Source organism: Electrophorus electricus, chromosome 8 (assembly GCF_041902795.1).
Source record: "Electrophorus electricus isolate QZ-2024a chromosome 8, ASM4190279v1, whole genome shotgun sequence".
Lineage (NCBI taxonomy): Eukaryota > Metazoa > Chordata > Actinopteri > Gymnotiformes > Gymnotidae > Electrophorus > Electrophorus electricus.
The window spans coordinates 12,180,511-12,193,398 of NC_137504.1; the positions used below are offsets into that span (position 1 = coordinate 12,180,511).

The following is a 12,888-nucleotide window of genomic DNA, read 5'->3' on the forward strand; positions in this document are numbered from 1 at the left end:
CGGAGACAACATTTAGAAGATCATTAGTCCACTTTTAATGCAAAAAACAAATGGTGAGATGTGTGTGAATGCAAACAACTTGAACAAAGGTCTTCTGACCTTAACACAGGTGCTTAGACCTCCCCAGTGCCTAGATTATGTTGGAAGATGTTTTCATCCAGGCTAATCTGCCCTGAACAGGTTGGTCCTACACCTGCAGTGCCCACATCTGTTTTAATCCTGCCCCCTGGACTCTAGGCTCTGCAACAAAGACTGGTGGAATGCAGAGTATCCAGTTTCCTTTGGTTCTTCAACCTTCCTATATTCCCACTCTTCCCTATTACAGACTCTTTTGGAATTATGGGGAGGAAAACATGAAATGAGGAATTTGTTGCTCTTAACTGATGAAAGATGCTATGGTACTGGTAGGTTTAGTTAGACAAGTCCCCAAGTCAGTCTGATGGAATAACGTATTAGTCTGATGGAACCTGCAGTTTGGTCAGACCAAACAACACAACTAGAATTCCATTATGTTGCCGTACTTAGTCAAGTTTTTTTTTATTCCTTTTAAAATGCTACTGGTCTGGGAGCTAACTGAGTTTTTAAGGATGTTGAAAGCCCCACCTCTGGGCTTGTGTCAAAACACTACGGAAGAAAACACAAACCAGATAATCCTCAGCGACCTGTATAAGCCATGTCTGTCTGTAGGTTAGTACACGCCATAGGCACAGTCATCAAAGTCTAGGTCAGTTTACTGGTTACTTAATCCAGATTCTTTTCATAAATTCATAATGTCAGTTTATCTTCCCACCTCCACCAGTATGCAATGGTACAAGTGCACAAATGAAAGAATATGTGCGTGAGTTGATATTTAAAGATGCAGTTAAGAAAGATGAAAGACTCTGTATTGTGAACATCCGACAGAACATAATGCGAGATGATGTCATAACGGCTGAGCTCAGTGTCATCTTATGTGCGTGTGTAGGCTGGCCCCAGTGATGACAGTGGATTTGTTCACGTGTGCTTTAGTCAAGTCCACAGCTCCCAGGAGATTTTCTGCAGGTTTTTCTGCAGTTCTTTTCCTGTCTACACTGGCACCATGGATTACAGCCAGGGGAGATGTACATAAAGCTGAAAGCAATGTTCCAATGTTACAAGCCACAAAAATGCCAATTAACCTGAGAGACAGGCTAGGTAAAGTGGTGCTGTTCTGTGAACAAACAGAGGCCAACATGTTACCTTACATTTTACATGGCCGAGTCTATGAGAATCTAGCCAGCATGACAAGTATGCAGATATACATACTTGTCATATCTATTGGGATCTTCAAGTGATATAAAAGGTTGTTTCTGAGCTTTGCAGTTTTTAATATTAATTGTTCAAAAAATAACACCCCTGGCAAAAAACATACAAAACAAAAAACTGCATTATCCCATGACAAATTTGATATAAACTAAAATTTATTGGTTTAAATAATTGTTCAGCTACATTAAAACGACAAAATGCTGGAGGTAAAACTTATGCCTCCAGGTTCTCGCTTCACAGGTGAGCTACACCTACGGCTACCAGTGATTGGACAAGAAGCCCTTTCCTTGCTTTGATTGGATGATGGCTTTTCCGTTCACTTTCTATTCGACTACTTCACAACAGGTAAAGCTACCTGATTGACAGAAGGAGGGTTCTGGATATACCGGGCACCTGGATTTAACACAAAAGACGGTGTATATCTTTACCTTTATGCGCGATAGTTATCTTTAAGAAATACACGTTTTATAAAGTATCTTTTAAAATAAGTATGGCAAGTATAGGACTGGCCGTATGCGCCCCAAGTACAGAAGAAAGGGCCGTTTTTGCGCAACTGAAACCTGTTCGGTTGTCCAGCAGTGACGGCGCAGAGGACTCTTCTGTATTCGAGGACGTCAAACCAACGGTGAGAATTGTAATGCTGAAATGGCCCAGCAGTTCTTTTGTGTGAGATACAAATGTTAATTTGCGCGTTTATTCCGAACGATTTTACGAAAATCAACGAAAAAAAATAAACTGCCTATTGGTCGTGAAAAGCACATTTAACTCTGTCATGAAAATTGTTCCAAGTATTTAATGTATATTTTTAATCGATGTGTTTACAGTGATACAGTGGCGAGATGGCAAATGGCATCAAATACACAGCAAGCACGTTGTTTCATAATGAGAATTCTTCCATTAATTGCTGTAGGAAGTGGTTATATGTTTATATAGATAGCAGAAAGATTGGTTTGCTTTTAACCTCATAACCAAAAACAAGAACAGCAAATAATATTAATGATAATAATAATTAATGATTAAGATACAGTGATATAAAAGATACTGATTAAAGTTGCTTAAAATAAACTATAAATGAATGCAAGAAAAATGTTACTTTTCAAAAGTATCTTCTTAATACAGATTCCTTAGTGTTTTATTTTCATGTTAGTTATTTATAATGCTAGCTAAAGTTAGTGTAGGACATTGTAAAAACACACACAGAGAACTAAATTCATACGTACAAATACTAGAAAACATATTGCCTCAAACTGCCTGGTCTTTTCACCTGAATAATGACCAGCATAGTCTCTCATTGTGGTGATGACCTAAAATGACATGGTGCACTGAAGATGATTATACCTTCAATCATATTTTGTGTCAAGGCATTGTGTCTGCTGTGACTTTCTGAAATACTGTGACATCAGCAGGATATAACATGTGGTTGAACCTGTTAGAAAAGACATTCTGAGGCATTTACTTTAGACAACTTTATATAGACCAGTGAGTGAACTTAAACACTTAAATGTTAATATAAACCTCATTATGTTATAAGATGCTCTTGTATTTGATTACTTTTTCAGTATATCCTACAGGTAAACATTGAATTAGGCTTAGTATCCTAGTGCTGGTATTAAAAAAATGTGTAAAGGGGTAAAATTCTATCAGAAAGTGTGGTTTTAATTTAGTTCTATGATATTGATACAGAAGCATGTCAGTAATAACTTGTTGTTATAGACAAATGATTCCAAAAGGTTCTGCAGTGTCTTCTGGCAGTTCTGATCTCTGTATGTGTCCCCTATGGTAACAAATGTCACAGAAACATCTGAGTCATCATATTTTAGCACCCTCAATATGGCCTAAATAGTTCTGATATTGTCATATTACCTAGATTTTTTTTTTCTTTCTTTATTTTAACATGATGCAGCATATGCTAGATCAAAGGTCAGATGGAATGTAGAAACAATGAGCCTGGAGTATACTGGTAGGTTCAATTGTACAACTACTTTATCTCTAGTTATTGGACGTATAATTTCAGGTGCATACTGCAGATATGGCCATCTGAGTCATACCTTATCATTTAGTGCCATGTCATGTCTCCTGTAGTAATTTAGTTCTCCGTTTGGACTCCACAATGGCACTCAACATATGGCTACAGACAGTGGGCTCTGTCAGAGTTTAATGCTCTGAAGATCATCCAAAATGTCTTCTTTACGAGCTAGTGTCCTGAAAAGCCAAAACAACTGTTATCTGTTTTCCAGAAAGCAATAAAACATCCTTTTGGTCTCAAAGGTTTTGTGTTCCCTCTCTGCCATCCTGGTATGATTTGTGCTGTTATTGCTTGGGTTAACAGACAAGAAGCCTATCAGTTCTCTTTTATGGGGAACTGTGGACAAATCGCCATCTCTCTACATTCCTTTTGGCCATAAAGAGCCATTAGTAAGGAGACAAGAGCATTTGTTTTGCAATAAGGTCTGTGGGCTCTTTGGCTACCTGCATTTTGAATAGGACTACCCATGAAATTTGTCACCAGTTTGTATAAATTGAGCAAGAGATCTGTAAATCGCTCAGAATTTTGAAAAGTGTACTGGTGAATAGAAAGACTGACTGCTTGTATTATTTTTTTTAAAACAATATTTTCCCTCAGTAATAAATTATTAGATTTATACAATATTAATTAAAATCAACTCCTGCAATTTTCTTTTAAATGCATATAACCATTTGCGACAGAAACTGTATTTTCTTCTTTCCCTCAGTCCCTTGCCTCCCATATTCTCATGCTTTACATCGCTCGTTCGTTATCAGCCTCGACCATACATAACTGCGCAGTTGTAAATGTCCTCCAATCATTAACCTGCAGGGATCTTGGGCCAGGGTTCAGGCGCCCGCCATTCTCCTGACACAAAGATACAGTGAACAGAGCCCTCGAGCTACACTGCTTGCAGGGTACATAGGCCAAAAGGGGGCACAACCAAGGTCAATTGCTCTGCTAGCACCACCACAACACAAGGCCTGTTTGTACCCAAGAATCTGTGCCTAAGAATCTGGGCAGCGCCCTTGCCAGGCCTCCAATACACACCGAAATCCATTTTCTGTTAATTACCTGGTTTTATCTTTCCACAGCTGCTCTGCTGGGACTGTTGGTGGCATTGTAGATGATAGCACAGAGGAGAGATGGACAAATTCGGTGTAATAAATGCCTCATGCCATGTGGCACTGTCAGCATTAATTGGACACACATGGGATGTACATGACCTTGCTCGATAGGGTATGAGTTGCCCAGAGGGGTGAAGACATTTAGTGTACATATGAAACCACAGCAGTGGGTTGCTAAGGAAATGTGCTGGAAAATCAACAATATGACCAGTGTTGACATAGCAGGAATGTTGAATAGCTGTACAAAGAGATGCTATTGAAATGTCTGTCCTCCTCAACTTTGCTGACTGAAAATGTGTTAACAATTGAAGGCAGATGGCGAGGTTTCCAATAAATCTTTGACGAATGTGTTTGGGATTAGCTGGGTTTTTTTTTTGGTTTTATGTTTGTTTGTTTTAGGTTTTTGGTCTAGGATATTTAATAATAAACAAAAATCTGAATTTACTTTCGTGTTTAATTTTTTGCCATCAGTGGTATGAACTATTTTAAGTTTAGTTAAATCTTTAGTTAAATCTCTCACGTTTGTGAGCGCAAGAACACTTCTCTTGTGTGGCACTACCATTTATTGCTATTATTATCCAATGAAATGAATGAAAAATGAATGAAAAATTCTTTTTTTAATTTTTATTTTTTCTGCTTTATTCTTTATTTCTTGTTCATGCCAGTGTGTCTTATCACATGCCATTGTTTTTGTTTTGCTTTTTGTTCCTGTTTCTTGAGATTACCATGCCTAAAGGTTTGCTATTTACCTTTGGCATTGCAGCGCTGTGCAGTTCCTCTGCTACACATTATGTGGTGTGCATCAGTAAATCAGGAAATGCTCGTCCACAACATAGGAGGTCCTACCAGGCTCTAGAATAACAAATTACCTTCCTACACATTAAGAGACAAAGTTAAAGGATGTTAGTGAGGTGTCTCTATGCCCTTTCTCTCAAATATGTGTGTAATGCTAGAATGGTTAAAGGGAGGGCACCTTATGCTTGGCATCACCAAAAATTGCTGTTATTATTGTACAATTGTTATTATTAGTGGAACAGACTTGTCTAAAATTTAATGGTTGGCTTGGATGTTAATTTACTAGCATGCAACAGCTATCTGAAAATTAAGAGGGCTTGCTACAATAAGTTAAAGCCTAAGGGTTAAAACTGAAATCAACTTGGCAAGGATAGAATGTAGCAGTTTCTCACATTGTTTATTTTCTTCTCATGTGTTCTTTTCAGACCCCAATGGAGATGGATAAATATTTGCCCCAAAATGGGCCCATGCCATCTACACACCTCACAGACAAGAAGTATCGACGGGAGAGCGCCTCTGTGGTGGACGAATATTTCGCAGACGAGAAGCCTGCCCCCTACAGCCTCAACATCAATGTGATCTTACCCAACACCACTCACCTCCGCACGGGTCTGTACCGTCCAGCCAAACCGCTGACTCCCCAGATCAAAACTGAGCCTGGGGTGGAAACGTCCTGCAACATCCAGACCCTCCCTGACTTCACCTCAGTCTTCAGTGTACCCCAGACTGTCAACAGCCTGTTCATCAAGCCTGACATAGGTGCCACAGACGAGCTCCACGTTGGCCCCCAGCAGCCGCAGGTCTACCATATGCCGGTCAGCAGCAGTGACCTCACCTCAATGACATTCTCCCACAGCCAGGCAGTGAACAGCGGTGGCAGGACCATGCTCAACCTGAACACCGTGACCCTGACCACTCCATCAGGCGAGTTTGTGATGCCTGAGCAGTTTTACCCACAGGCGCAGCCCCATAGCCTACCCCCATCACCACCCAATTCTCAGCCAGGCAGCCCCGAGAACCAGGCAGAGCTGATCAACACAGTGCCCCCTCCACCTCCTTATCAGGCACGAGGGGGCATGAAAGTAGGCCAGATGACCCCTCACTCCATACTGATGACCCACGGGCAGGGCATCCTCACTGGGCCCAGGTACAACCGACGGAACAACCCAGAGCTGGAGAAGAGAAGGATCCACCACTGTGATTTCCCAGGTCAGCAACAGACATACTTCTGTGGTGTTTGGTGAAGAGAGAGTCATCCACCACTTTGTGAAATTATTTTGGGGTCACACAGTGTGTGCATTCACAAGGTGTGGCTTAATACTATGTATTCTTTTCTCTTGACAGGATGCACCAAGGTTTACACAAAGAGCTCCCACCTGAAAGCACACCAAAGGACACATACAGGTAAGAAACAGAAAGCACCACACACAAACCTGAATAGCTGGGTTCCAGGCAGTTGTAACTGCCTGACCGCATGCAATGTACCAGCAACACAAAGCCCTCAGATGCACCAACAGAAAAGAGAGCCTGGGGGAAACAGCGAAGAAAAAAGAATGAGGGGGCAAGGGTGGAGGGGTGGGATGAATTGACTCTCATTTCTCACTTTTATCCACACTGTGCGTGCATGCCCGTACAAGTCTTGCACGCTTCCCCAAGGGGGAAATCGCCGAGTGGTGGAGGAAAAACCTGTTCCGCCTGCTTTTTCTGTGCCTGCCCTGAGGGGGGAGGAGTGAAAGAGAGCCGTAGTTTCACTGAGCTCAGCTCTGCGTAAGATGAAACCTAGCAGTCCCACTGCTTCTCAGGCTGAGACTAAACACCCCCCACCCACCCCCATGCCAGTAAAGCAGAAATGGCTTCAGCATGAAAGAAGGGAGTCTAGCAACTAGTAAGGCCAAAATGCCAGTTTGTGATGTGGAAGATTATGAAAGCACCTCCCATCTTATTGTCACTCTGTCACCCATCTCTGGTGGAATTAGGAGTTGGTGTGGAGGGATTCCCTTTTACCCTAAGGGACTGTTGCATTGTTATTCCTAATGACAGAAACAGAGGTCCAGTGTCAAAGTTTTCAAGAAGACTGCGTCAATGACTTGGTATGTTCCTGTTTGTATTGGACAAGGTGACACTTAACCTTGATATAAGAAGGTGTTTGCATTTCCTGGATCTGCTGGACTGTGGATTGTCCAAAATAAAGTTAAACTGCCTTCATTGAGCACCCAAACGCAAATCACAAATTACTGCTAAATGATGAAACACGTTGTTCATTATCCAGAATGTAGCACACATTGCTTTGCTGAGTCAGACAGTCTATCTAATTAGAGAAAATTATCTGTGGCACAAATAATCTTATAATCTTGAGGTTGGACTTTAATGCTGATAGCCAGGCATGTCTGGACACTCAGTGCTGACCTCATCAGACTCTACCCCACCCAAATCCTCAATGAAATTGTAGCAGATCTACAGATCTTTCCAGGGGTGAGTATAGCTCAACTGGGGACCTGGTGAAATGTTCTTGTTGGTTACTTGTGAGGCTTGTCCTTCAGCATGTGATCATACAAAAGATTGGCTCACCTTTCAACCCCATGTCTACTCACTTTTGCAGACATCCTTCAGGTTTCAGTTTCAAGAGCCCTTGTTAGGTTTCAACCCTGTCATGTTACTGATCAAAAATGCTTTTAGAGGTGAAGAACATTCAATGCTGATAATACAAATGAGTTTAATGCTGAAACAGGTTGACAATAGATGCATCAGGTCAATCTTAGCAGGAATACTGTTCAAGGAGCACGGTGTGGTTCCAGGATACTAAGATAAATATACCCTAAATACAAAGTTATCACTCTGTTATCCACTGCTCTCAAAGCTAATTTTGGCCCAGCTTAACAGAGTAAATGTTAGAGTTGAAGTAGTTACAGCTATTTTCATAGCAGCATGATAAGAGTTGTCATAGCTTTGGCCATGACGACTCTTTTAATAATTTTTTCGAGGACTGTGTTGTTTGTTCAGAGAACTATATTATCTTGATGACTTAGACTGGTGCCCACCATCCCCAAACTGGAGCCACTGCTAACAACCCTAGTGTATCTGTGTAACTGTGTGCTGCTTCTACTTGTTAAGAAACAAGACATTCATACCCAGACATTCATAAAAGTGACAACATCTCTGAGTAAACCTAATATAGCTTTAGAATACACCTGAATTTCTGACAATGCCTTTACTATCCCACTTCTGTGTTTTAAATGTCTGTTTGATCTGCATCACACTTGTACACATGCATGCATCTGCCTGTGTGTAAGAGCAGTAAAATGCTTTGGTGATAAGAAATCAACCGTTGCACAACCTAACCAAATAATACCACACCATTGTTTCTCTAAACTTGTCCTTTTAAAATCCCAGTTTCCACAGGCTGAAAGGTCAAAGGAACAGTATCAGGGGGTTTTTTTTTCCTCAAATCTCCAGCTTTTCCGCTGGCCTCTAAGTACTTTAGTTCATCAAGAGTTTGTTGCATTTGTTTCATAGCAGTTCCTCTTGAAGTCAGTTTGTATGTTTTGCAATGAAAGAGAGGGCAGAGTTAATGCTTTTGACCCCATGAGCAGGTCCAGGGCTTAAACAAACACACCTGCTAACACCAGACGCATGGGTCTAGAGAGGTTGGCTTGGTCTGTCACTGCTCACATGAGCACTTGACCCTCTCGGTTCACCTGCCTTTTCCATTTACTTTGATGAAGAACTGATGCAACACATTCATGTATACTCTTCAGATGTTATAACATAATGTCAATACTCAGATGCCTATGATAATAAATTCATGGAATCACATAATACACTGTTCCAATCCACATGACCGGAGTACAGAAAAAGTTGCTAATATTTATGGATAACACAACAGAAAACAGCACTCTTCGCTGTAGGTGAACACACTACTTGTAATCTGAGGAAAGGTCAAACAGTTGCATGAATTCTGTCATATACAACCTAAGAGTAAATAATGAGTATGCAATGATTAATATGGCACCTCTTTAAATATAGCAATAGAGATAGTGTAAGAGGTACTGCCACACCTAGACACTTAGTAGGCCTTGCTCTTATTTTCTATGCTGCCATGTCCTGTTCCAATGTTCAGTTAATGCTCTATAATTCATAATTAATGTATTGACATTACGTAAAGACATAGATATAGCAAATTATGCCATTAAACATCTTATCATCCATGTAAATGACTTTGTTGTTTACACAAATGAGGTGTAGACTACTGCTCTCAAAACAAACACAAACACATTTACTGCCATGACACTTTTCCGAGTGGCATTCAAAAATGCAATCTGCACTTTTTGTGCATTCAAATTGGGCCTAAACAATGCAATCGCGATTAATTTAAGAAGCTTTTTGGGCGTGTTGCTACGTTTGAATGAGTGGAGATGGGCCAAATCGTTTATGTTCTAGAAAAATTGTGGGAAATCCCGTTTTTATTTTCAAAAGCCCCTATGATTGAACGGCTCAGTACTTTGTTTTGGGAGGAGGGCTTTTCCTCTCGCCTTTTAAATATTTTTTTTCCACGAGAGAGGCCTTAACGTCTGCTAAATAAAGACAACAAATAGATATGTAAAGTATGGCTGTCACACGCGGTCTGCTCTCAAACGAATGCTTGTTTTTCAGGTGAGAAGCCGTACCGCTGCACCTGGGAAGGATGCGACTGGCGTTTCGCGCGTTCAGACGAGCTCACGAGGCACTACCGGAAGCACACGGGAGCTAAGCCTTTCAAATGTGTCGCGTGTAACCGATGCTTCTCGCGCTCGGACCACTTGGCACTGCACATGAAGCGCCACCAAAACTAAGACTTTTGATCCTTTTTTTTTTTTTTTTTTTTTTTTTTTTTTTTACCTTTTATAATATTTGTAATAAGTATATAATTCTCCTCATCAAAGAACAAACTGTCTTTAGCTACGAAAGAGCTGCCAATTCCGTCTGACCACCATTAGCTCTAGAACTAGTAGGCTACATTTCCTTAGAGGACGGAACACCCTTTCGACTGTCACCTACAGAAAAGGTTTATTACATGTAGATGTGCAACTGTATATACTGTATGTTTGAATGTGAGTGCTCTATGTATTATACAAAGAATGTGTTTAAATCTATAGCTGACCTCATTCTTTCCATTTTGTCTGAGACATATCAGTACTATTCTAGAGTGTAAATGTTCAGGTTCATGAAAGAGATTACTTCATGCATTGATTGGTTTGTAAAGGCTTCCCTCGTAACTTGATCATGTTTCAGTGGATTGTCCCCAAATAATAAGCAGGTTAGGTCATTGTTCAGTTTGACAGTGAAGTCTAGCCTGCGCTATTTATATTGGAGCTCTCACCCCCCCCCCCCCCCCATCTTTTTTATATCTTAACTTGTTTGCAAAGGAGTTATGATACAGCATTGAGTAATGTTTGTTTTTCTCATAGGTCTGTATCCATGGAAACAAACCTTTTTATGGGTAGCTTGAGTAACAAAAGTATCACTCTATTCAATCACCAGCATGACAGCTTTTCTCCCTGTATGCTATAGGAACTGGGTACAGGATTTAATCCAACTAGTTATACAGACAAATGAGGCCTGTTTCCTTGAATTCTTTCTTTAAAATGTGTCCAGGAAGCTGGTGTAAATAATTGACAATGTTTTAAAAATCATCATTTTTAAAGAAAACTAAACTAAACTAAAACAGGGTGACAGCATTTTTCTGACCAAACTCAGTTTCCTAGAGTTACAAAGCTCACATTAAATAAACTCACATATCTGCCCAAAAGTGCATGACCACAGAAGCAGCTGTGAGATTGCAAGTACATTAAAAAAAAAAAAGAAAAAGATTTGTTAGCCTCGTTTATCTATATGGCCTAATAAATAATCCTGCACATAGCTCTTTTGTGATGATGAACACACCTACACCAATTATTGGCAAAACAGCACTGTGTGAAAGCATGTGAAAGCCCATGGAACCTATTGAAAATATTTGTGCCAAATTATTACAAACATTTTATTGGGAATGGACAAATATATAGATTAGTTAATAAAGCAGGGATACATTTGGACAGTTGTTGCTAGTGTAGGCTATGAGAAAATTTCCCTGGTACAGTATTTTACTTTCCAGTGAGATTTTATTAAACTCTTGTAAGTTTGTGGAAAATATAGGACTATGATTTAGCGACTTGGGACTGTCACAGTTAACTCTCGCCAATAACAAAGAACAAACCATTCCTGTATGGAATTTCATTAAAATTTGACTACACCTGCCTTTAATAGGTGTGCCTCAGAGACAACTATTGGTCTCTACTCACTTTTTCTGACAGCAGATTGTAAGCACTTCCTGCTCATGAGTAAAAGTTCTCTGCGTGCCTGTGTAAATTTCCATCATTTGCTGTATGGAAGGAACGCTAATGTACCAAGAGGTACTGTACATACTGTAGTTAATCTAAGTAACCTGTAAATATGTTTTTCTCTTAAGATGATTTTGTTTTTATTATGAACAAATGGGAGTTGTTTTGAATGGGTATGTATGGTCCATGTTTGTCAACTGTTAGTGCAAGACCAACAAAAATCATTTTGTATTTTCTTGCTTGAATACAGAAAATCTTTAAAATAAAAACAAATTTAAAAAATTTAATATCAATGCCTTTATTTTCTAGCATGTGTATTTGTAAAGTTCATTCCCTTACAATTTAACATTTCCTTATTAGCCATGTTCAGTGGTGTCAAGAAATCTAAAAGGGATAACATTTCCTTGGAACTAACACAATAAAGTTCTTTGTTTAGGCTTCTTAATGCCTATTATTTTTCAAATGAATTGGCATTGTCTTTCAGGAGTTTCCTAGCAAACTTGGTAAGATATTAAAAGATTGATTGATTGCTTTTAAGTAGAAACCAACTTAAGTTAATTATTACCTTAACCTTGACTTCAGTTTTAAAACATATCTGTTCAGGTTTATGGTATTTGTTGATCTGGTGGGGTTATTCTACTGTCATCATTGTTGAGTCGTGAAATAATGCTATAATTTAATTTTATTTAAAATAAGCAATAATCAAATGTATTGAAATAGTCCAGTTAATAAATATTTAAAATTAAATGAAACAAATATAAAGCATTCTTGACTTTCTCATCTGGGCATGAGAACCTTAAAACTGAGAACCGGTTCAAATGCCTTGCTCAAAGAGAAAAATAGAAGCAGTTTGAAAATAATACAACTGGGTGGGACAGGGCTTAGCTGACACTGAAAATAATAATTACACTGTCTGCCAAAATCATTTACTGATGAGATCCCCCAAACAATACCAAAGAATATAAGATGATTACTCAAATGGGGAACCACCCTTGTTGTTATAGGGATATACTGTAGCATGTGTACAATTGACAAAAATACCAGTGCATGAACACTGCAATACACCCTTGGATTTATTACCTCCCCATGAGTGAATATGTATTGCCAGTAAGAAATGTGAGTACCTTATCCTAGGTATCTCAGGAGAAAGTTTAAAACTTTCAGCAATGTGAGGATTCAATGATAAATTCTCTCCACCGACTGCAGTGGACTCATAAATATGCATGTCTAAATATTTTGTTTGTTTGTTTCAGATTAAGCTTTTGTTTAACCAGTTAGTTGAAAGTAGAAAATAGCTGAATGACTCCTTTGGTGAGCTGTATCA

At 39.4% G+C, this 12,888-nt stretch overlaps 1 protein-coding gene across 1 annotated transcript; it reads left to right on the forward strand.

The window, feature by feature from the left end:
• The first annotated feature begins 1,651 nt into the window (after nucleotides 1-1,651).
• On the forward strand, nucleotides 1,652-12,130 carry klf5l (Kruppel like factor 5 like). Its single transcript, XM_027019221.3, has 4 exons — nucleotides 1,652-1,909; nucleotides 5,637-6,420; nucleotides 6,556-6,615; nucleotides 9,862-12,130. Exons 1-4 carry the CDS (start codon nucleotides 1,775-1,777, stop codon nucleotides 10,038-10,040), a joined length of 1,158 nt encoding a protein of 385 aa, XP_026875022.1. The 5' UTR covers nucleotides 1,652-1,774; the 3' UTR covers nucleotides 10,041-12,130.
• Nucleotides 12,131-12,888: the final 758 nt, after the last annotated feature.

Bases quoted from the DNA above. Each gene is read 5' to 3' on its own strand.
- klf5l (XM_027019221.3), top strand. From the start codon at position 1,775: ATGGCAAGTATAGGACTGGCCGTATGCGCCCCAAGTACAGAAGAAAGG. The intron at 6,421-6,555 runs GTCAGCAACAGA...TTCTCTTGACAG, and splicing joins CCACCACTGTGATTTCCCAG to GATGCACCAAGGTTTACACA. The intron at 6,616-9,861 runs GTAAGAAACAGA...CTTGTTTTTCAG, and splicing joins ACACCAAAGGACACATACAG to GTGAGAAGCCGTACCGCTGC.